This window comes from Canis aureus, chromosome 3, assembly GCF_053574225.1.
Source record: "Canis aureus isolate CA01 chromosome 3, VMU_Caureus_v.1.0, whole genome shotgun sequence".
NCBI classification, from domain to species: Eukaryota; Metazoa; Chordata; class Mammalia; order Carnivora; family Canidae; genus Canis; species Canis aureus.
The window spans coordinates 18,958,318-18,982,981 of NC_135613.1; the positions used below are offsets into that span (position 1 = coordinate 18,958,318).

The 24,664-nt window shown below is 42.8% G+C and overlaps 1 protein-coding gene across 7 annotated transcripts; it reads right to left on the reverse strand.

Annotated features, from left to right (window-relative positions):
* Positions 1-1,484: 1,484 nt before the first annotated feature.
* Positions 1,485-24,002, reverse strand: SDR42E1 (short chain dehydrogenase/reductase family 42E, member 1). 7 transcript variants are annotated; one of them, XM_077890981.1, is made up of 4 exons: positions 23,785-24,002; positions 22,414-22,521; positions 4,169-4,262; positions 1,485-3,590 (listed from the first exon to the last, which is right to left on the reverse strand). In XM_077890981.1, the coding sequence occupies exons 3-4, from the start codon at positions 4,234-4,236 to the stop codon at positions 2,477-2,479; spliced, it is 1,182 nt and encodes a 393-aa protein (XP_077747107.1). In that variant the 5' UTR covers positions 4,237-4,262; positions 22,414-22,521; positions 23,785-24,002; the 3' UTR covers positions 1,485-2,476. The 7 variants fall into 7 exon arrangements, with proteins under 7 accessions (XP_077747107.1, XP_077747106.1, XP_077747105.1 ...); XM_077890980.1 differs by having other exon boundaries at positions 22,414-22,616; XM_077890979.1 differs by lacking the exon at positions 23,785-24,002 and having other exon boundaries at positions 22,414-22,728.
* Between the last annotated feature and the right edge of the window lie 662 nt (positions 24,003-24,664).

Sequence of the window (24,664 nt, forward strand, 5' to 3'; positions counted from 1 at the left end):
ATTGGGCTCTGCGCTGGGCGTGGAGCCTGCTTGGAATTATCTCTCTCCCTCTTCCTCTGCCCCGCACCCCCTAACCCCCGCCCCCACAAACCTTCTTGAGATAGAAAAGACTCCAAAAACATTTCATCAGAAGTGATCGCTACCATCACCTATTTTGCGATTTATAGATTAAAAGTGCTTTCATGACATCTTATTTGATACAACAAATGCTGTGAGATGGGTGGGTTTGTAGAAAAGGCAAATACAAGTCATTCCCATGAGGAAATGAGGAAAGTAAGAGGCTTCAGTTACTAGATTAAGGCTACACAATATTTCATTCATGGTTGCAGGTCTTCTCGTATCAGGTTGAGCATTATTTCCAAAACATCCAGACAGCACTTACCAGGCAGGGAGTATTCATCTAGCTTCCTTTTCCTACAAGTAATCTCAACACGACTCTAATGTAACCTTCCACAGCAATCTATCTGCCTTATGCTTTGATACTGTTTTTTTTTTTTAAAGATTTTATTTATTTATTCCTGAGACAGAGAGAGAGAGAGAGAGAGAGAGAGGCAGAGACACAGGCAGAGGGAGAAGCAGGCTCCATGCAGGGAGCCTGATGTGGGACTCGATCCTAGGACTCCAGGATCACGCCCTGGGCCGAAGGCAGGCGTTCAACTGCTGAGCAACCCAGGCGTCCCAATACCATCTTTTCTGAAGCCGAAATCATGGACTGGATAAAGATTCTCTTCATTTCCCTTTGGTTTCTGTGCAACAGTGCAATTTGGATGCTGTCCACAGCAGTCCTCCAGGGTGGCTACACAGTAACACCATTATTCAAAACATTCCTCACTGGAAGTTGCCTTCAGAGAACCCAACGTCTTCCCAGAAGAAAGCCACTCTATTAGTTGAGAGTTAGGTTTCACTTTTAAATTCCATATGGCATCATTAGCTTGATCATCTTCCTTAATCAGATTTGTAGTTGTTTCCTAAACTTCCATCTCTGCTCAGAGACCAGAACCTTACACACACTGAGTATATTCAAACATGCTTGTTACAAACTCTGAGAGCTTACCACAAAGACATTCCTGAAAGGTTGGTGGCAACAGCACCCTCTGAACAGAACCACCCTGAGGAAGAAAACCCTTATAAGGGAGAAGAAATGTGTGGGAAATATCAGAAAGGGAGACAGAACATAAAGACTGCTAACTCTGGGAAACGAACTAGGGGTGGTAGAAGGGGAGGAGGGCGGGGGGTGGGAGTGAATGGGTGACGGGCACTGGGTGTTATTCTGTATGTTAGTAAATTGAACACCAATAAATGGATAGTTCTGTGTATCTGCAGGGCTTTTCTCTCTTAAGAGACAAATTTTCCTTGATTTTTCTCTTTTTTAGTTTATTTGAAAAGACTAGCTTTTGTCTCTACACTTTTAAAAACTACAGAAATTCTTTCATATTTTGAGTAAATTGTGATCACTGGTTTGCTCCATATAGTAAATGTAACAGAAAAGATAAAAAAAAAAAAAAAAAAAAAAAAAAAAAAGGAATGTATAGCAATGACATTAACAGAAACAACGGCTTGCTTGTGTTAAGGGGCACTTTATATGCCTTGTCGAATTTAATCCTCAAAAGAATCCTATGAGGTAAGACAAAGTTCTGTTTGCTTAAAAATCAAACATTACCATGTGGTCACATGGGTGCAACGCCCTGATGTTATAAAGGGTAAAAACTCATTCCTAAACCCTACAGGAATGACTAGTTAATGCCTCTCAACAGCCACCATCTCCTCAGAGGGTTGGTCTGCAGGGATCTGACCCAATTTGGTTTCTTTCACACATACTCAAGCCTGTTAGTGTTTTGCCATTCCCGCGTCAGTGCACATTTTAGTCTATTTTAAGTGGATGCAGAGTGTAGGGAACAGAAATAAGTACATCTTTGGCTCAGAGAAATTCAAGACATTTCCAATCTTCCTCATTCTGGCTCTGTGGCACCAATATGACTTCTACTGTACTTATCTAAAGGATAAGGATACCAAGAAACTACATTTCAAACTTGTCTTTGCTTCTTTTTTTCTCCCCTCAGGATTAGTGCAAGAAGGTAAGAAATGAAGACTTAATCCAAGAATCTATTCTTAAGTAGCAATTTGAAGAGCCAAAACTCGCTACCACGTATCTATTTCTATTTGAAATCTATATATAGATATATTTAGATCTAGATAGAAATTTTATTTTTTTGAAGATCTTATTTGAGAGAGACAGAGATAGCACCAGAGATAGCAAGAGAGAGAGCACAAGTGGGGAGGAGAGGAAGCAGCAGACTCCCTACTGAGCTGGGAGCCCCATACGGGACTCGATCCCGGGACTCCAGGATCATGACCCGAGCCAAAGGCAGATGCTTCACCAACTGAGCCGCCCAGGTGCCCCTATATAGTGATTTTAAACCTGTATTTCTTGAAAACCATCTCAGCAAGTGTGATCAGCTCCTTATTTCTAGTTCCCTCATAGTGACAGAACCGCAGAAGGAGGCAGCCATGTGAGAACTGCCATGGCCAAGAGAAAGACCATCAGCCCATCCCAAACAAGACATTCGGAGTCACGATTCCCAGAACTTCTGCCATGACCATGCGCTTTAAACCAATCGACTACATCCTGGAGGTCAAATGGCTGAGCCTCATAACCTAGCTCTTTCTTGGCCTTGTCTAGGCTGAAGTAATGGGTGACGCCAGTTTTGTAAACTTCTGTGCGGGTGAGGAAGGGCTGGAAATTATAGAGTCGCCCTAAAATGAAGTGAACCATTTCTGTTAGGAAAGCAAAGCAGTAGATGAGGGTCAACGGCACGCGGACAGACGGGAATGTGTAGCCCAGGCCCTCAACCAAAGGCCGGAAGAACTCAAAGTTGTTCACAGGTCTGCCATCTGAGATGAAGTAGGGTTGCCCAGAGGCAATGTGACCTTTGTCAGCTTTCAGAGCCTCGGAGGCCAGAATGTGAGCCTGTACCAAGTTATCCACGTGGACAAATTCCACCAGGCTCCTAGGATCCCCATACACAAACTTGAACAGACCCCTCTCAATGTAGCTCACTATCCTGGGAAGGTGCCTTTGCTCTCCAGGCCCATATATGCCAGCTGGTCTCAGAGCACAGGTTCTTAAGACACCATCACTTCTCAGCAGGGTGGTACCACTGGCCTCCAGCACCTTCTTCTCTGCAATAGATTTCGTCCGAGAGTAGTGATCGGGATGGAGGTGAAGAGGTAGGTAAGGCAGAGATTCATCTCCATTTCTGATGACTTGACCTCCAAAGATGACATTGAAAGTACTAGTATAAACTAATCTTGGCACCCCTCTCCTCCTGCAAACCTGGAGGATGTTGTCTGTGCCCCCGACATTGACTTCTTCTATCAGGCTTCGATTCAGTTGCTCCCGCCCTGACATGCCGTAAGAGGCAATATGGAACACACACGTGACATCTGCATCCTGGAAGGCTTTCTCCACATCAGAGAGGTGGCGAATGTCTCCACGGATGAACTCGATTCCTTCTGGAATAGAATGAGTGGGGCTGCTGATATCAAACAGAATCACGTGGAATCCTTTCTGGTTCAGAGCACAGCCCAGGCTGAAATGAGAAAGATTATATTAGATCAAATTGAGGAAAAATGCATAAAATAATTTACCAATCGATGTTGGGCTGACCCAAGTCTTCTGGGCTTATCCTGAGTCCCTCACTTGACATGTTCACTGGAGCAACTCTTACTTATGTAGGTAAGTACGCAAATATTCAAAACTGAGGATCCACACATCTACACTGAATTACACAGTGAGATAAATTACACTTTATCTTTTAAGATGATGGCATCTACGTGTTCCATTTTTCCCCATTTTAGAAACCACTACCCATTCTTTGGAATGTTTATGAATGATAAGAGCTGCAAAAGAATAACTATTATTTTTAAATGTTTTTGGTGATGTCAGTTATCTAATTTAATACCCTCAAAAGAATTTTTCTTAAAGTGGAATACATCTGTAGTTCTAAATTTCAGCATCTGAGCATTGGGCAACCTAGTTCACTTCTGGTTTAACACTATTCAAAAAAGTAGAAGTCTATACTGTATTATGTTAGAGTTGAAAGGTTTATTTTTTTCCAACAACGACCAGTAAAATAATTCCAAGGACGTGTTTTATCCATGCACTGACCGGAAACCAAAATAGCCACCTCCTCCTGTAATGAGGACAGTTTCCTTTGGAGATTTTTGGGCCTCCATATGTGGCAGTCAAAAGATCACTGGACCTGTAAGAAAGAAGTATGCAACACTGTTACTGACCCCTCTGAGCCTATTGCTGCATCAAAAAAGGGGCACTAATAGGCTCACAGGCTTATGAAAACCCAGCAAAACGGCTGACGTGATAGGCACTCCATGATGCCATTTCTCATATTTCCTTTCCTTCAAGCTCGAGTCAGGGGACTGATGGTTCTATTACATTTCCACACACTGTGACTACACCTCTCAGAAGTACAGAGTTGCAAAAAGCTTGACACGTTATTCTGGATAAGTGTACTAAGTATATCAGTGGCCAAGAGAGCTAACCAGTCCCTCATGCAGAAGTCAGTTGGTGTGGTGGCTACAGAGTCTGTTTCCAAACACAATGGCTGTCAGTCACTGAGCCTTCAACCCAGACTTCTTCCCTTCACCTCCATGACGTGGTCAATCTCTCTCCCTCACGTCATCTTGTGCTCTCTCGCCACTGATACGCTACCCTCCAAACACTGGGCTTTCCTTCCATAGAGATGCCAACCCCATTTGTGACTTGAGGCCTATGCACATCTTGTTTCATCTTAGTGAGAAATGCTGTTCCATCAGATCTTTGCCTGGATGCCTCCTTCTCAATATTTAGGTCCGTTTGAATGTCACTTGCTCAGAGATGCTTCTCTGATCGCCCTAAAAGAGATCCCCTTACCTTAAACACTGCTTTAAAAAAAAAAAAAAAGATTTTATTCATTCATTCATTCATTCATTCATGAGACACACAGAGAGAGGCAGAGACAGAGGCAGAGAGAGAAGCAGGCTTCCTGTGGGGAGCCTGATGTGGAACTCAGTCACAGGACCCCCAGATCACGACCTGAGCTGAAGGAAGATGTTTTACCACTGAGCCACCCAGGCATCCCAATACTGCTTTGTTTCTTCATGGAGCATTTCACGACCTAAAATTATCTACTTTTTTTTCTCTCTTTCCAAAAGAATGTAAGTTCCATGAGAAATGAAACATTCTGCCTTTTCCCCTGGTGTGTCTGTACCAGAACCTGGAACGTGGCAGATGCTCAACAAATATTTGTTGAAATTCTGGTCAATTTTTAACACTGTGAAATACATCCAGTTTAGTAAAATTATGATGGGCACAAATAATGCAGAGCCCTACAGTGTCTAAGAGTCTACATGAAAAAAAAAAAAAAAGAGTCTACATGCCAACCAACACTGCTATTTTCATTTAACCTATCTCCTAAGAAATTCTGGGTTATGGGATAAAAACAACACAAAGCTAAATGAGACAGAATTCCTGCTTTCTGGAACTCATGACAGAGAGCCTTCTGCAAATATTTAAACCACCAAGCAAAAAAGGAGAAAACAAGATTACTGTTACCTGTTGGTGTAAGCAAGGTGCCGTGGAAGAGAGGCAAGAGACAGGCAAGAGAAACGGATTCTATAGGGCCTATCAGAGAAGACTTCACTGAGGGACAAGCCTATAGCTGAACTGGGATGACAGGAAGATTTAGGGGGGCTGAGATGAGGCAGAGGGTTACCACAGGCTGAAGAACATCACTAATGAATGGAACAGCAACAAGAAGGCTGTACTGAGCAATTAATATGGTAAGTCCACTATGGCTGGGATGCAAATAGAAGCCACCACACACACACACACACACACACACACACACACACACACACAGAAACCACAACATATTGCTGGTGATTCAGGTGGGAAAGATGGCCTGGGGTCAGCTTGGAGACACCAAGGAGTTCCTGATGGGGAACTCCATTCTGCAGATGGCTGAAAGCCTCTGGAAGTGTACTGAACAGGTATGGTCCTTTGGTCCTGGTTAAGGGTCAAGCTTTGCCTGGAGGAGGGTAAGCCTTTAAACAGCCAAGAGTCTGGGTAAGGGGTGATGGGGCTGGGCTATAGGCTTATCTGCGAGGAGGAAATGCCAGGGTGTTGAGCTGAAAACAGGACAGGAGCTCGTGAGCAAGTGAGACCTTAGTGGGCAGCACCCAGGTGAAGTCTAAGGAGCGTGCAGTCAGTAACTGAAAAGGCACACAAGGGTTTTAGAAACGTTCCATTTGGTGAATAGATGTTCCATTTTGATGAACATGATGCCAGATAACGAAGTTTAAAACAGTCTTAGTATCTCCACAAGAATTCCACTCTAAGGGATTCAGAAAATGGACCAGGCCTCAGAGTCCAATTAAGAAAATTTCAACAGAAAGTCTTCCTAATCTCTATTTATTCTTTGTTTTTAAAACCGCACATTCCAGTGTAGTCACAGGACCACAGGTCAGAGATGGCTCACGTGCACATTAGTCATGCTGGGAAAGTACGAGTTCAAATTATGAACGCTTCAGAGTACCTGCCAGGCCTATTCATGCTACTCCTCATTATCTTCCAACTAATTCCACAATGATCTGAAGCTAGAACTTGTATAACTGACCTGATCGGGAGGGTCAGCCGAGAAAGGTGGCAATACATTCGGAAAAAGTAATGATTTAGCAGGAGAAACAGTAAGGAAAAGAAGCCTATCCACCAGGTGGGTAAAAACCTTCACAGGTTACCAGCCATTACCATGACCACCCGGAGCCTCCGCCTCCCTTCCTGGCTTCCTACATCAATAAACACAGAAGAAAATGCAGTAAACACATTTCTCAGAAAACTGCAAGGAACCCCCAAGAACACCAAGACAGACGGGAGAAGAGTATACAGTTTTTCTTAACCAGCTGCATGATCTTTACACACTTTATGGCTTCTGTTTAATTAATTAGTTGCCATCTGATGTCTTCTGGGGCTGGGCACTCAGACCAGCGTTTATAATCACTTTAAGGCTCTTTCAAAACCCCGGCTCTTAAAGGCTCTTTCAAAACCCGGCTTAGTAATTGCTTTCCTCTGGGTGGAGGGTGAAGGGTTACATCTGACCTGAGCCGTCATTCTAGTAGATATAGGTTAAAGTTAAGTACATGATCCAGAAAACGGAACCTTAATTACAAACAAGAAAAAATGAAATTTAAATCCGTCTGACCTCTTGATAATACTAAGATAAAGTGAGGGTAATAAAGTTGACATCTCACAGGAAGTTATGAGAAAACTCATAAAAATGACTATGGGTACTTCAGACTTACAAAGACCTAATTAAATGCCAAGGATCAGTAATAAGAACCTTAGATTACGCACACGGTTCCTTCATCCCGTGAGTTCAAGATGATGGCGCTACTAACCCTCTGGTATTATAATGCAATATACAAATCTAGGTGCCGCTGGAGTCCAGAGAAGATGGGAGAATTGAAGACTGCTTTCAGAAAAATTAAATTTTACCCTATTTGCTTCAAGGAAGAGAAAAACAGCTCTAAGTGGGTTTAACCCTGTGGTGGTGTGTTTTAACTTATTGCCCAAGTACTATCTAGAGGCAAAAGGTAACTGTGTACTTAGTGTATTGAGATCAGGAAAACACACTGAGGCTAGAGGGTTTAGAAATGGTGCTGTTCAAATTCCATGCATGCTCTGAAAATTATTTGTGTTTAATATAAAGTAGTCAGGGCAATACAGATGAAGTTATTAAAGATGATAAGGGGAGTAATCCTGATACAGGTGAAAGGGATGTGAGGTATAGAACCCTAAAAGGCCAAACACATTGGAGAAGATTAGCTGAGGACACAGCATTAGGTGGAAAGTCGATATACTCCAGGGGGTAGCATCCTGGTTACTGGGGGCCGGGGATTAGAAGAAATGAGATGACTGTCAAAGCAAATTACATGCTTCCAGTAATAAAAGACAATGAGTTCTGGGGATCTTATATACAGCAGTATTTGTGACTACAGTCAACAATATCGTATTACATACTTGAAAGTTGCCAAGAGTAGATCTTTAGAGCTCTCAACACACACACACACACACACACACACACACACACACTAATTATGTGAGATGCCTGGGATTTTAACAGATCTTATTCTGATTATTGTTTCACAGCATAACAAATCATCACATTGAACACCTTAAAACTACAGTGTTATGTCAATTATCTCAATGAACCTGGAAGGAAAAGATATCTTAAACTCCTCCCACCTCCCTGCAGAACTGGCTCACAAATAATAGGTTATAAGTGGCTGAGCTAGACTCTGGGCTTGAAGACAGGTGTGCATCACTCCCCAGCCTGGGCTGGCTGGCTAGCTAGCTAATTATTTATTTATCTCCCTCTCTCTTTATTTATTTATGGATTTATTTCAGTGAGAGAGAGAGAGAGAGCCCCGAGCTTGGCGGGGAGGGCCAGAGCCCACTCCAGGCTCCATCTCACCGCCCTGAGATCAGACCTGAGCTGAGACCCAGAGCCCCAAGCTGAAGGAGGCTGATGGAGGCGGATCCAACTGCCCCCCAGCCTGGGCTCTTTGCCTTGCAGGTTCCCGCCCCCGACCCCGGGATTGGGACAATGCAGTGTTTCCTTATCACCTGCACAATTTCTGCCACACACACCTGGTCTCTTTGCTATTATCACTCACCTATCCTATTTTGTTTGAATCTGTTTAACTTTCTGCAAAAAATACATTCCTTTTCAGTGGGAACCTCACATTCCCACTTTAAATGAGAAACCGGAATCGTTTGTCGGTGGTAAGGGGAGGTCATACTTCCAGGAACCGTGAGATGAAACCCAATGATCAAGTCTAGGTAGATGCAGATGCCTGCTGGAAACCCGGGGGGGGGGGGGCGGGGGGCCTGGGCTGCTCAGTGGTTAGCGGCTGCCTCCGGCCCAGGGCGTGACCCCGGGGTCCTGGGATCCAGTCCCGCATCGGGCTCCCTGCCTGGAGCCTGCTTCTCCCTCTGCCTGTGTCTCTGCCTCTCTCTGTGTGTCTCTCATGAATAAGTAAAATCTTAAAAAAAAAAACCCAAAAAACAAAACCCGACAAAACTCCTGAGCTTGAGGTCTGTTTTAAAAAACAAGAAATAAGAGAAGCCACGCACGCCGCCCACCCGCTCCCCCGCGACCGCGCGGCAGGTGTCCGGGGCCTCGTGACGTTGCGGCCACGGCCCGGCAGCCCCGCCGCCAGGATGGGCGTCGCCCCGCCCGCCCCCGTCCCACCTGCCGCCGCCGCCGCGCGCTGGGGACAGGGGCGCCCACAGCCGCTCCCCCCGGGGCAGCCGCCGCCCTCCCGGCCCCGGCCTTTAGCCCCGGCCCCGGCCCCGGCCCCGGCCCACTCACAGCGCGGAAGACGGCAGCCGCCGCGGACCGTGAGCGGCCGGGAGACCCCGCCCCGGCCCCGCCCCCGGCCCCGCCCCGGCCCACTCACAGCTGCGGACCGTGAGCGGCCAAGAGGCCCCGGCCCCGGCCCCGCCCCCGCACCGGCCCGGTCCCGCCCCCGGCCCCGCCCTCGGCCCCCCCGCCCCCGTGACCGGCCGGGCGGCCCCGCCCCTGGCTCTGCCCCCGGCCCACTCAGCGCGGAAGATTGCAGCGGCTGTGGACCGTGAGCGGCCGGGAGGCTCCGCCCCCCGCCCCGGCTCCGCCCCCCGCCCCGGCCCCGCCCCCGCCCCCGCCCCGGCCCCGCCCCCGGCCCCGCCCCCGCACCGACCCGGCCCCGCCCCCGGCCTCGTGGAGCCACTTCCGGCCTCTCTAGGAAGCCCGGAGGGCTCGGCGTCTCTATGATGTGAGGGCTGGTGGTCCACCTTCCCTGGGGCTGGACTTCGCCCCAGGAAGGCCCCCGACGCGCCCGCCCGCTTCCAGCCTCACGGTCACATCTACCGCTGTTCCCACTTCCAATATCTGCTTTTAGGCTTCTGCCTCCATCTCGGCGTACCCACGATGCTGAACACAGGGCCTGATAAATGGGGGGCTCAGTGTTGGCTTGGATGGATGGATGGATGGATGGATGGATGGATGGATTGCGGGTGATGGGTGGATGGATGGTCGATGAGGCTCCATAAGACTCCAGAATATTCAGTCGGCATGTTTTTTTTTTTAACTCTATCCCTTGAGTTTCCACATTTATGTGTGTCCATATGTTTTCCCGTGTCCCTGATTTTCCTTCTTTTTTCCAGTTCCAGTAGATGTGAGGGGATGGCAGTGGGACCCCGCTTGCATCTGCTACTCACCAGAATCCTATAAAGCTGCGCCTTTTAAGGATGCTCCATATTGAGGTTGCTGAGGAGTGGGGTTTCTCTCCAATCCCGGTGATTTTCATGGGCACAGCTCCTGAAGTGTCTACCAAGGAAGTGGCTTATGACATGAGCCCTGAGGAATGACAGAGTAGGAGCTGGCCCAAGAAGAGAAGAAGGGTACATTTTGGTGGAAGAAATAACAGGGCAAAAGTGTACAGTCAGGATTGAGTGATATGTCTGAGGAGTGAAGAAGTACTGGCTATGTCTGTGCTGGAAGGAAAAGAAGATACGGTTCTGCATCCTACTCTGCTGTGGTTTCAGGGAACTGAAGATTCTGAAAAACTATCCTGATACACTTTGAAGGCCTCCTCCTGCCCCTCGAGATAATTTCTCTAGGAGGCCACACTTTCAGGGCTGGCAGTTTTCAAACAGCACGTGTAAAGGTCAGCTAGGAGGTGTCGGAACTAATGTGTCACCTGCAGTATAGTAGTGAACATGAAGTAATGAATAACTTAGCTTTCTAGTTTTGTTTTTTTAAGTTTTTATTTACTCATGAGAGACACAGAGACATAGGCAGAGGGAGAAGCAGGCTCCCTGCGGGGAGTTCGAAGCGGGACTCCATCCCAGGACCCTGGGATCACACCCTGAGCTGAAGGCAGATGCTCAACCACTGAGCCACCCAGGCGCCCCACCTTTCTAGTCTTTATACTTAGAGGAGGTATAGCAAGGAAGTAAGAAACAGAGCTAGTGAGAGCTGTGGGAATTTGAATGCTGACTCTGGACAGAGGAGTCCTAAACTGATGGGACCCACAGACCCCTCCTGGGCAATGGGAGCTGTTCATATTATAGATCACCTTCAAGACTACATGTGCAAAATGTGTACAGGAATGTTCACATCTGCATTATTCATAACAGTTCCAAAGAAGAAACAATCCAAATGTCCATCAATGAAATGGGCAAATGGATAAATAAAATGTGATAATCTGGGGATCCTTGGGTGGCTCAGCGGTTTGGCGCCTGCCTTCGGCCCATCAGGCTCCCTGCATGGAGCCTGCTTCTCCCTCTGCCTATGTCTCTGCCTCTCTCTTTCTCCCTCTCCCTGTGTCTCTCATGAATAAATAAATAAAATATTTTTTAAAATGTGATAATCCATAGAAACAGAGTATTATTCAGCTGTAAAAAGCAACCAAGTACAGACCTTCCCCACAGACAGTGGGATTATGTCCTGATAAAGCCATCGTAGGTTGAAAATATCATAAGTAAAAAATGCATTTAATCACCTAACCTACAGGAATATCATAGCTTAGCCTAGCCTACCTTAAATGTGCTCAGAATATTTCCATCATCCTACAGTTGGGCAAAATCAGCTAATGCAAAGCCTATTTTGTGTAGAGTGTTGAGTATCTTGTATAATTTATCAAATACTGTATGGAGGGTGAAAAACAGAATGCTTGTGTGGGTACAAAATGGTTGTAAATGGCTCAGTTGTTTGTGATCTGTGTGGTTGACTCGGAGCTTTGGCTTGCTGCTGCTGCCCAGCATCATGAGAGAGGATCATTCTAAATATGGCTAGCCTGGGGAAAAGGTCCAAATTCCAAATTCTAAATTTGAAGTGCAGTTTCTACCGAAGGCACACTGCTTTCTCACCGTGGCAAAGTTGAAAAATCAGAAGTCGAACCGTCCTAAGTCTTCGGTCAGGGGCTGTCTATACTGAATATGCTACAACATGGATGAACATAAAAAACATCATGCTCATGTTTTCATTAGTTAATTTCAGAAGCTAGTCACGAAAGGCCACTCACTTCATGATTCCATTTATATGAAACGTCCAGAATGGACAGATCCATGAGATAGAGAGCAGATTGGTGGTTGCCAGTAGTGGGGAGGTTTGGGGTGCAGTGGGAAGTGAGTGCTGATGGGTATGGGGTTTCTCTCTACCATGATGAAATATGGTGATGACTGTACCACTCTGTGAGCACTAACAACCACTGATTTGTAAATCACCGTTTCCATGTGTGAATTTTATGATATGTGAATCCTATATCTCAATGAAACTTATTTTAAAAAATTATATCTACAATAATGTCTGCCTCATTGCAATTGCAATGTCATTTGAGTAGGAGAGGACAGAATGGCCAATCCTCCTGGACATGCCCACAAAAGCATGTCATGGGTGATAAAATCAATACAGGTAATTGCTGAGGAGCCACTGCCTTTGGGAAATAAGCATAATTCTCCTTCCCACCTTCCCAATATGACAGCTTTGCCCCCCGAGACTGTTCCTACCTTCCTCTTTCTCAGGGCAAGGAGAAAAGAATACAAACCAAGAGCAAAAGTGGGGTTTGAATAATAAATGGTTTCCAATTAGCTGCATTGAAAACTGAGAGTCAACTTGTATTAATTTTCATGATCAAATTACTTCATTTTGTCTCTCTCCTAACTGCGAGGGTAATTTTATGCCAGGATTATTTTAGTCATTCTAATTATGCAGGCATCAATATTTAGTGGGTGTTTACCTAACTCACAGCATACCCAAAGGTGTTCCTCCCTCAGAGAGCACGGCAGTACAATATAATGTGAATAGGTATGCACAGGACAGAATATGAAATTCCTTTTATTTCTCCCTCCCCATTTGTAAGGAACATTCAGGTGCTGTTTCTTGAAAGAGCAACGTGTATCCTATTCAGCTGCATCCCTAAAACTAAAGGCAGTCCTGTGAGCGCCAGGAGTTCATTATATGATCCTAAATGCAATTCTTGCACAGATGTTTCATTAGGGATTCAGTTATGCAAGAGAAATTAAAATTTACCATTTGTTTAGATTTTCCTTTTTGCAAAGAACCTTTCCTTGCTAGCTGCCTCGTATTTGAGTTTCCGTCTCTGACAGTATCCCTTCCCCCTTTTCCTGTGGAACCTCTTGTCTTTTGACTAACCCGCCCCCATGTGTGCTCTTCCTTGTTTCTTCCTTCTCCTCCTCCTTCATCCCATCCTCTCCAGCTTCTTTCTTTGCCTCCTTTGTACTTTCTTCCCAGCTTGTAACAAGGTAAAACCCAGGATTCAACCTCCAGCTTTCCTTTCTTCGACATCCTTTTCCTCAAAGAACTCTTTAGTTCTCTTGGTTTCAACTCTTAACCCTGCATGAGGGACTCCCAGACATATATGATCTTGTCCCTGGGAGGTATTTATGGGGACACCCACCTATCTGAACCTCATGGCCAGAGGTATGTGCCTTATGTCCAGCAACACCTGGCATTGGCTGGGTTCTTTTGACACCCACTTCTTTTCCTTCATTCTTATATCCGTTTCCTTTTGCCTTGCAAAGTGTCTCAGACTCATTTTCTCTTTCCTTCTGCTTCCTATTTTCCTGATGGCTTCCTAACAAGAGTAACACTCCCAGAGTGTCAGCGAGTTAATCTCGGCCACCTTCAGAATGTGAATATGTCTTAGAGACAATCCATCCTAAGAACGGGCCGCGGGCTCCCTTCTTCCCCTCCCAGGGTCTAAAAACACCAATCTCTCGAGTCCTGTGAAGTTAGGCAAGGCTGAGCAGGAGCCCCAAGTAAGAGAGTAGGATATGAAATGGGGCAATGCCAGGGCACCACACAGACCCCATGGACTGTGGAAGAGAGAGAGAGCAAGGAGAGGCTCCTGCCTATCAGTGGGGAGGGTCTCTGAGGTGGCCGCTGTTCTTTAACTCAGAGGCATCTTGTTTAACCAGGTGTACTCAGAGTTGGATAAATCAAAACAGTTAATTTCAATACAAATTCAGTATTGTCAGCAACATATTTTGGTCAAACTACTTTGACCAAATATGTCTTACCAAATTTGTCCTAAATATACTTTACAACAACTTTGTAACCGATTTACCTCATTCAACTTATGGAAGATGTTCATCATATAATTGGCAAAGCCATTCCACCTTGCCAAATCAATCAGCCAAGTCAAAGTATTTGAGTTGTTTTTGTTTTTGTTTTTGAGGTATATGCCCCCACTGATATTTAATCATTAACTGTTAGGGAAAAAACCAATTTCATATTTAATTTTTAAAAAGACTATTTATTTATTTGAGAGAGAGAGAGAGAGAGAAAATGAGAGCATGAGTGGGAGGGAGTGGCAGAGGGAGAAGCAGACTTCCTGCTGAGCAGGGAGCCCAACTCGGGACTCAATCCCAGGACGCCAAGATCATGACCTGAGCCAAAGGCAAGTGTTTAACTGACTGAGACACCCAGGTGCCCCTCATACTTCATTTAAAATAAATATATCAGCACCCTCCTGACAACTATTTTGCTTTTGATAAAGAGATTGATCCATTGTAGAATTTGTTGTTGTTGCCGTGTATTTGTTGCTTAGATTATTTTCATGGGAAAACGTAGAGCACGTTAAGGGGAAAGGCAGTGGGGGCAGGGTACACTGAGCAGGAGACCTTTGAGCAAGGATATACAGGAGGAGGGAAGTAGACAAGAGCATTCCAGGCAGAGGGAGAAGGTGGAGCAAGGCTCCAAGGCAGGAGTGTGCCTGTATGTTTGAGGCATGGCAAGAAGGCCCTTGTGACTGAAATGGAGTGAATGGGGAGATAGAGGAAATGGAAATCAGAGATGTGGTCCAAGAGCTACATGGGACAAAACATCTAGCCTTGGAGTCATCCACGGGGACTTTAGCATTTACTCTGGGTGAGATGGGGAGCCTTTGGTACCGTTTGCAGCAGATGGGTGACATGACAGGATTGAGGTTATACAATGATTTTTCTGGTGTTGGGTGGAGGGTGGAACTGTAAGGAGACAAGAGTGGAATCAGAGAGACCTATAGGAAGCTCTTGCTGCAGTCCAGGCGGGAGGTGACGGGTGGTGCCTTGGACTGGGTTAAAAGCGGTGGAGTGGTCAGGTAGTGGGTTTATCCTGAAGTAGAGCCAGCAGCCAAAGCAAAGGCTTTGAAGACCAAGAAAGCAGTGCTGAAAGGCCTCCACAGTTGCCACACACACAAGATCCACAGGTCACTTGCCCTCCTATGGCCCGAGACACTGCATCTCTGAAAGCAGCTCGAATATCCTCAAAAGAACAACTGCAGGAGAAACAAGCTTGACCACTATGCCATTATTAAGTACTCCCTGACTCCCAAGTCAGGGACAACATATAAGGCAACAGCACACTTATGTTCATGGTGGACGTCAAGGCTAACAAACACTGGATCAAACAGGCTGTGAAGCTCTAAGACACTGAGGTCACCGAGGTCACACCCTGATCAGGCCCGAAGGAGAGGAGGAGGCATATGTTCAACTGGCTCCTGACTATGAGGCTTTGGAAGTTGCCAACAAAATTGGGATCATCTAAACTGAGTCTAGCTGGTTAAATCTAAACATTAACTTTTGCACCATAAAAAAAAAAAATCCTTAACTTAATTGCATTGGTAAAGACCCTTTTTCCTCCCCAAATAATGTCACATTCACGGGTTCATATAGCTGGCACATGGACATATCTCTTTGGAGCCACTATTCATCCCACTACAGTCAGGTACATGATTCTTCCACTCTTCCCTCTCTCCTGGGTCATTCAAACTAGGAGGTACTTTGCTACAGTTGATTTTACTGTTATATATTTTGTTTTGCAAACAGAAAAGAGAAGTTGAGTTTCACACTGAGTTCAGAATGGTAGAGAGGAGTGACTGACAAGAAGCAAAAGGAACTAGGAGAGAGTAGGTCCCTAGGATCTCAAAGAAATCCAGGCAAGGCTTTTATGACCCCAGGCCACAGGCTTGGGAATTCGAGCCAGTCTTATCTGGATCTCGACTGAGATGTTCCAGCTGATATCTGTGTTATAGGGACATAAAATGTGATCATACTATAGATTCTACTTTGTAACCTGCTCTCCTTGCTCAAAAAATATTGCAAACATTTTCTCAAGTCATTAAATATTCTTTAACAACATGATTTTTAATGGCTGTATAGCAGTCCATCAAATGAAAGTACCGTAATTTATATAACAAATCCTTTATGGTTAGCCATTTAGGATGCTTCTGTGTTTTACATATGATAAATAACACTGAAATGAACAACTTCCTCTATAAATCATTGTGCACATCTTTGATTATTTTCAAACGGGCTCATTTTAAATAACCATGAACAATTTTGCGATAGCAATTTCTGCTCATTGTTTTCTTTATGAACTAAAACTTTCCCTTCAGGCAAAAGGAAAAAAATGGAAAAGAAGTTCCTGGAACATCTGGCTTATGGCATAATTTACTTTTGGTATTCAGCTGTGCTCCCAAATTTTGAAATGTTGTCTTTCTAATAGACTCATCCTAGATTTAATCTCCCTTCTGGAGATACAGATGCAAGTCTGTTTCCTTCTGTGAACCTTCAGCCTGGGAGCCATGACTATATGAGAGAAGCCACGCCAAATTGTGCATTGGTTGCCTTCAGCCCGTATTTCTCAATTTGCAAGTCCCAAGAAGAAAGGACAGAAACTGAAAGAAAGGAGTTCTTGTCAAGACCCAAAAGATTCTTGTGATAATGGCTGCCATTGAAAACTCTGATATCCCAGGACTTTTACATAGATTACCTTTATAACCAATATGAGGTACGAATTATTATCCCACTGTCGGTGAGAGACTGTGGCTCAGAGCAGAGAGGGCAGTTCACATAGTTGAGTAAATAGCAGAGCTGAATTTCCACCCTGAACTCAGCTAACTCAAAGCTACCATATTGTCTGTTAATGGGGCTCCCATGTTTTTGAATTTTGAACCCTGGTAAGATTTCAGACCAAAATCTGGGGAGACATGTAGGCTTGCTAGTTTTTAATTTTGCCAAGTAAGGGCATCCAAAAAGAAACAACAACTAAACTGTGATAGCCTATCACCACCATTTCATTCACCAAAAGATATTTTAATGCCAAAAAGAGAGGAAGGCTCTAGTCTCTGAAGATAATCCTTGAAATTGAATGAATTCAGTCTTAAGAAAACTCAGAAGATGTGCTCACTGATGACCATCACCTCACCATGGGCCAGTGAAAAGTGGTTATTGTCTCTAGAGCACATTTAAGAATTGCTTCCAGAAGTTGTATTATCATCGGTGCCTTGATAGAATGGTTGCTTGGGTTTGGCTGACCGACATGGAAGGAGATACATGGCCTTATTTCTGCTGCAGGAAGAAGCTGGCTGAAACCATTCAGCCTAGTGAGAGTGGTCATTTGTGCCATTATCCCCTTCGATTCAGGGTGGAATTTTCACACTCTGGCCCTTCCCAAGAGGGAGGAAAGGAAATGAACACAGAGGATGTGACTAATTTCGAGGCATTTAAGGGAGAATAAGAGAGAAATTTGGAAACATGAGCAGAAATATTTTTATCCATGTTGAATCCTTAATGTATTCATGAGAAATAGAGCTGTATAGGTGGAGAGCCCTTGTCAGTAAACAAGTGGGTAAATCTAACTAGAACTCAGAGATTTTTTTTTTTTTTTTTTTTTTTTACTCAGAGATTTTTTAATCTGGTTCTTTACTAATGTTTTTGTTTTGATACACAATGTCAAAATAGAACTCAGGGATCTTTCAAGCTCGCCCTCTACTAATGTTATTGCTTTGATACACAATGTATGGAAGACAAGGACAATGGGTTAAGGCGTGTAGATTAACTGGCGTTCGACTTTTCTATTCTTGATGCTGCTTTGCTCTTTGCTGTGGTTAGTGCCCAGAAGAGAAAGAAATGAGCCCAAGAACAAAGGCACAGATAAAAATATCAGGATTTAGAATGCTACCACCTCCTGTTCACAGAATCTAGAACTTATTCCCCAAATCTCATGAGTATGATGTTCTATTGTTGTTGTCTTAAGAGCAGGGTCCTATAGCTTTCTCGCTTCGGTTCTCAAATGGCAATCCACTGCCTGCTGTCAGTTAGTGACAAAACTTTTACCGTCTGGGGTACTCTCTGAAAAATGAGGACAACATTGAACATTTCTCATAAAGTTAAATTTATTCAGTATAAGAGATCACATTTCATTGTGAGACCGTGTCCATTTTTTTGTGGTGTGTTAAAATACCTTTCTTTCTTTCTTTCTTTCTTTCTTTCTTTCTTTCTTTCTTTCTTTCTTTCTTTCTTTCTTTTTTCTTTTCTTTTCTTTCTTTCTTTTTTTTTTTAGATTTTATTTATTTATTCATGAGAGAAGAAACCAGAGAGAGAGGCAGAGACACAGGCAGAGGGAGAAGAAGGCTCCATGCAGGGAGCCCGACGTGGGACTTGGTCCCGGGTCCCCGGGATCTGGCCCTGGTCTGAAGGCGACGCTAAACCACTGAGCCACCTGGGCTGCCCTAAAATACCTTTTCTTTTGTAGACTGTTGATAGTTGGTTTTTAAATGCATTCTCACTTGGCAAAGTTAAATAGTGGAGTCTCAATGTGTATCTCTCTCCTTTTAAAAAAAAGATTGCACTGGTTATGAAGTACAAAAAATTGGGAAGTACTGATCTAGGCAATTTTATTATTTAGTTGCAGTCCAATTATTTAGTTGCAGTCCCAAGAAATTATCAGCCAGAATCACATCAAAGATTTGTAAGAAGATTACGCAGGAAGAATTTTCCAGCATAGAAACTAAAAAATGTAAGACAGTTCTAAACTTAAAGGTAGGATAGCTTTCTCTATAGTGCTAAAATCCAGATTTGGGTTTTTATCAACACCTTTGATGTCATGAGCATATTCATAGACTAATTACTCTGAGAAGTGCTTCTGAGCTCTGAAAGCCCTACACTCCCAATTTTTGTCTTTTTCCAAAAGAGAAAGAAAATGTCTTCTGAAAACCATGGGACAGAGGGGAATCTGATTCCTTTCATGGCTCTTAGAAAAAGAGTGGTTTGGGTAATCTTAGAAGAGGAATGGACAGTTGCTAGGACCTAACATGGCTGACCAATAAGTAGATGTGTCAGATTAGAATTACTCTACTGATTAGTGGAATGAGTAAAGACAGATTTTGAATTTCAGCAAGGGATTTGACAAGGTCATTTCTGCTATCATTGTTGGCATGATAGAGAAATGGCAGATGATTAAGATTTCAAGAGGTACATCCTCATACCTGTATTATAATTGTCTATTTACTGGTCTCTCTCCCTAATTAGAATTTAAGCTTCTTTGTGAGGGCAGGAACCAAATTATTTTACTCACTGTTGGATTCTCAGTACCTAGAACAGCACCTGGCACTTAGTAGGAACTTTGTAAATATGTGGTAGATGAAAGAACATAAAGACTCCTAACTCTGGGAAACAAACTAGGGGTGGTGGAAGGGGAGGAGGGCGGGGGGGTGGGGGTGAACAGTTGACGGCCACTGAGGGGGGCACTTGACGGGATGAGCACTGGGTGTTATTCTGTATGTTGGCAAATTGAACACCAATAAAAAATAAATTTATTATTAAAAAAAAAAGAAAGAACACCTTATGAAATGCCTTGCTTCAAAACTTAGAAAGCTATGAACTTTCACTTAGATTTTCCCATGATGTGTCCTAGGAGGAGGGCATAGTGGACCCAATCTTAAAAACATGAAATTTAACAGGGTTTTCATTTTGATACAAATAAAATGTCTTGTAAGGATAGGGAGAGCTGAGCCTTACCAGATGGTATAAAAAAGACTTAGGAACTTTGCTTCTGGTAATGGCAGAGAAGATAATTAGGATCAACTCTCTTGCTGAGAGCTTATCCAATAGAGCCAGATAAAATATAAAACATATCTTCTCAAAGGCGTCAAATTGCTGAAAGAAAACAACTGCCAACTTGAAATTCTATGCCCTTGAAGTGAAAATATCCTTCAAAAATGGTGAAATGAAGACATTTTCAGAAAAACAAAAATAGAAATTTTATCACTAGCACCCACACTAAAGAAATACTAAAGAAAGGAGCCCTTGGGTAGTACAGTTGGTTAAGCGTCTGACTCAATTTTAGTTCAGTTCATGATCCAGTTTATGATCTTAGGGTTGTGAGATCAAACCCCGCATTGAGCTCCAAGCTCAGTGAGGAGTCTGCTAAAGTTTCTCCTTCCCTCTGCCCCTCCCTGAACTTAACTCTCTCTCTCAAATAAATAAATAAATCTTTTTAAAAAAGAAATACTAAAGAAAAATGATCTCAAGGGCAAGCATGGAGACATAGGAAGGAATGAGAAGCCACAAAAGGGTAACTATTTGGAAAATTTTAATGAATGATGACTGCATAAAGCAAATATTAAGAACAATCTGTGAGATTTGACATATCTCATAATAAAAATTTGTGATGACTATAGCATATAATTCAGGATGGTGGGGATGGTGTGCATATGTTTCAAAGGTCCAAGCATGATGTACCAAGGGCTCAGTGGTTGAGCATCTGCCTTGGGCTCAGGTCATGATCCTGGGCACCTAGGATCCGAGTCCCATGTCAGGCTCTCCACAGGGAGCCTGCTTCTCCCTCTATGTCTCTGCCTCTCTCTGTATGTTTCTCATGAATAAATAAGTAAAATCTTTAAAAAAGACTAATAAAAAAAAAAAAAAAAAAAAAAAGACTAATAAAAGGTAAAAAGTAAAATGATAGATTTAAGGATTGATAAACACATCAATTCTTACATGAAATGTAAATGAACTAAATTGTTTGCTTAAAAGACAAGATTGTTATACCAAAAAAAAGTACCGTAGTATCTGGTGTTTTGAAGAGACATATCTGAAATGCAAGAATCTAGCACAAATGAAACTAGAGGGATGGAAAAGATCTAAATGATATGCATGGACCAGAACCAACCACGGAATATACATTCTTTCTAAGCACATGTGAATGTTTATAGAAATCCACTATGTGACGGGCCACAGAGCAAGGCTCAAGATATTTCAGAGGACTGAAATTACATATAATATGCTTTTCAACACGAGTAAAGTTAAGCTAGAAAGTGCAATAAGATATCACTAAAATTTCCCATATAAATTTATAAAATATATTTCTAAATAACCCATGTAACAAAGAACAAATTCTAGTAGAAATTATAAAACATTTTTCATTGCACAATAATTAAAATGGTACATACCAAACATCGGGAGTGCAGCTCAGACATACTTAAAAATATTGTATAGCCTTGAAATGTGTATAGTTTAAAAAGAAAAAAAGCTTTAGGGGCACCTGGGTGGCTCAGTTGGTTAAGAGTCTGCCTTCAGGGATCCCTGGGTGGCGCAGCGGTTTGGCGCCTGCCTTTGGCCCAGGGCGCGATCCTGGAGACCCAGGATCGAATCCCACATCGGGCTCCCGGTGCATGGAGCCTGCTTCTCCCTCTGCCTATGTCTCTGCCTCTCTCTCTCTGTCTCTCTGTGACTATCATAAATAAATAAAAATTAAAAAAAAAAAAGAGTCTGCCTTCAGCTCAGGTCATGGGATTGAGCCCCCCGTTGGGGTTCCCACTTGGCAGGAAACCTGTTTTTCCTCTGCCTCTCTCCCACTGGTGCTCTCTCATTTTCTCTCTTATTCTTCCTCTCGCTCTCAAATAAATAAATAAAATCTTTTTTTTAAGAAAAAGAAAAAGGGTTTAAAAAATCATACATCTAGGGGATCCCTGGGTGGCGCAGTGGTTTGGCGCCTGCCTTTGGCCCAGGGCGCGATCCTGGAGACCTGGGATCGAATCCCACATCAGGCTCCCGGTGCATGGAGCCTGCTTCTCCCTCTGCCTGTGTCTCTGCCTCTCTCTCTCTCTCTCTCTGTGACTATCATAAATAAATAAAATTAAAAAAAAAATCATACATCTAAAGAAGTCAGAAAAAAATTTATAAAGCATTTCACAAAGAGAATATCACATGAACAATCAACATATGAAAAGGTTTTCAAAATTATTAGTCATCAGAGAAAAGAAATTTAAAACTCAATTAGATCCAACCACAGACCTATCAGAATAGTTAAAATTAAGAAGCCTGACAATACCAAACTTGAGGAAGGACGTGGAACAACTGGAATTCTCATAGTTTAGTTGGGATTGGTTTAATCATTTTTTGGGGAAAAATATGGCACCAAGCTGAATTCGTGCATATGCCATGGATTCCATAGTTCCACTCCATTGAATGTACCCAACGGCAAAGGATACACATGTGTTTCAAGAGACGTTTATAAAAATACTTACAGCAGGGGCACCTGGATGGCTCAGTCGGCTGGGCATCTGATTCTTGATTTCGGCTCAGATCATGATCTCAGGGGTGAGATTGAGTCCTCAGGGGTGAGGTTGAGTCCTCTGTGCTCAGAATGAAGTCTGCTTGAGATTCTCTTTCCCTCTCCCTCTGCCCCTCTCACCCAGCTTGTGCATGTGCATACACCTGCATGCTCTCTCTTTGATAAATAAATAAAATCTTTAAAAAAAGAATATTTATAGCAGCAACTATTCATGATAGCTAGCAAAGTGAAAAACTCATTTTTTCTATTAATACAATGGAGAAAGAAACAGAGGCATATTTATGCAACCAAATGCCTTACAGCAGAGGTTGGCAAATTGTTTATGTAAACAAGATAGTAGCTATTTTTGGCTTTGCAGGTCTTATGATTTGTTTCCCAACTATTCAACTTTGCCATTGTAGCAGGAAAGCAGACACAGAAATAAGTAAATAAATGAGCATGGCTGAATTCCAATAAAACTTCGTTTATCAAAACATGTTAACAGACCAGATTTGTCCTGTCAGCTGTAATTTGCCAGTCCTTGCTTTTTGCAATGAAAATTAGTCATCCATACAACACGGATGAATCTATATGTTGTCAAGTGACACAGCTAATATTAATATTATGTGATTCTATTTACATAAAGTTTAAAAAACAGGCAAAACTAAATTACGCTGTTAAAAGTTAGAATAGTAGTTACTTTTGAAGAGAGAAAGGATAGTAATTGGGAGATAGCATGAGAGGGGTTCCTGGGGGTTGCTGACAATGTTCTTCTTGTTAATCAAGGGGTATTATAATTTTTTCATTCCTTAGTAAATATATATATATATATATAGTTATACATGTAATTATATATAAATTATATAATTATGTTTTTATATAATATATAATAATATATATTACTATATATATTGCTACATATGTATATGTATAAATAACATTGTACTATCTTCATAAGTTTTTGTAAATCTATTCTAAAATGAAAAGGCTACTTAGATAAATTTTTATAGCTATATTTATTATTTATTATAATATAAATAAATATACTTATAATATATCCATATAGAGGTATATACATAAGCATTAAATTATATTATTATAAAAATATGAACATTTATCATACTTACCTATTGTTATATATTTAACCAAACTTTTGATTATAGGATAGTTTTAGGCTTACAGAAAAATTTGAAGACAGTATGGAGTTCCTGTATACCCACACCCACTTTCCCATACTCAAAACATCTTCCATTACTGTTGGGCATTTGTCACAACTAATGAACCAATACTGATATATCCTTATCAACTAAAGTACATAGTTTCTCCAGATTTCCTTAGTTTTTACCCTATGTCCTTGTTTGGCTCCAGAGTTTCATCCAAGATCCCACATTACATTTACTGCTCATGGCTCCTAAGGGATGTCTTGACTGTGACCATTTCTCAAAAGTTCCTTATTTTAGATAACCTTGACAGTTCTGATCAGATCTTTTGTAGAATGTTCTGCAATGATAAAGGGGACATTTTTATCACATGACTGATCACTGTCCATGTTGACCTTGATTACCTGGTTGAGGTTGTGTTTGTCAGATTTCTCCAGTGTGAGATTACTGTTTTCCTGTCTCCATGCTGTGCTCTTCAGAAGGAAGCCACAAACACAGTGACAGTCAACTCAAAAATAATCAATTGTCTAAAGAGCAAATGAGTCTCTGGACATATGAATAAACACGTAGCTTCAGGGCTAGGGGAGGTGATAATCTTGCTATTATGCACTGTTCACACTGTAGTGAAAATACTGTGCCCCGTTCTAGGTCCAACCTTTCAGGGAAAAATTAATTGGATCCCATTCTGAGAAAGACCAGGCTGCTAAGGATCCTTGAAATCCTATACAACTCATAAGATATGAGACCTTTTTGGAACTAATGATAATTGTGGAATTTAGACATCTTCACCCCACACATGTCAATGACACAACAAAGACTTGATCCAGCCTCAACTTCTGGTTGTCTTCTCCTGGTGTTTTCCCCTACCACTGTGTGAAATAGAGAATGAGATATAAAATACATACACAATTACAAATCAACACGCAAAACATTAGTTATCATCTGAAAGGGTGAAGATCAAAAAACTTGTGTTACCAGCAATACGGCCCTCATGTCCATGAGATGACCTGTTATTACCTTTCCCACCCTGTCCATACCTTGAAGTTTGGGTTACAGTGATATCAA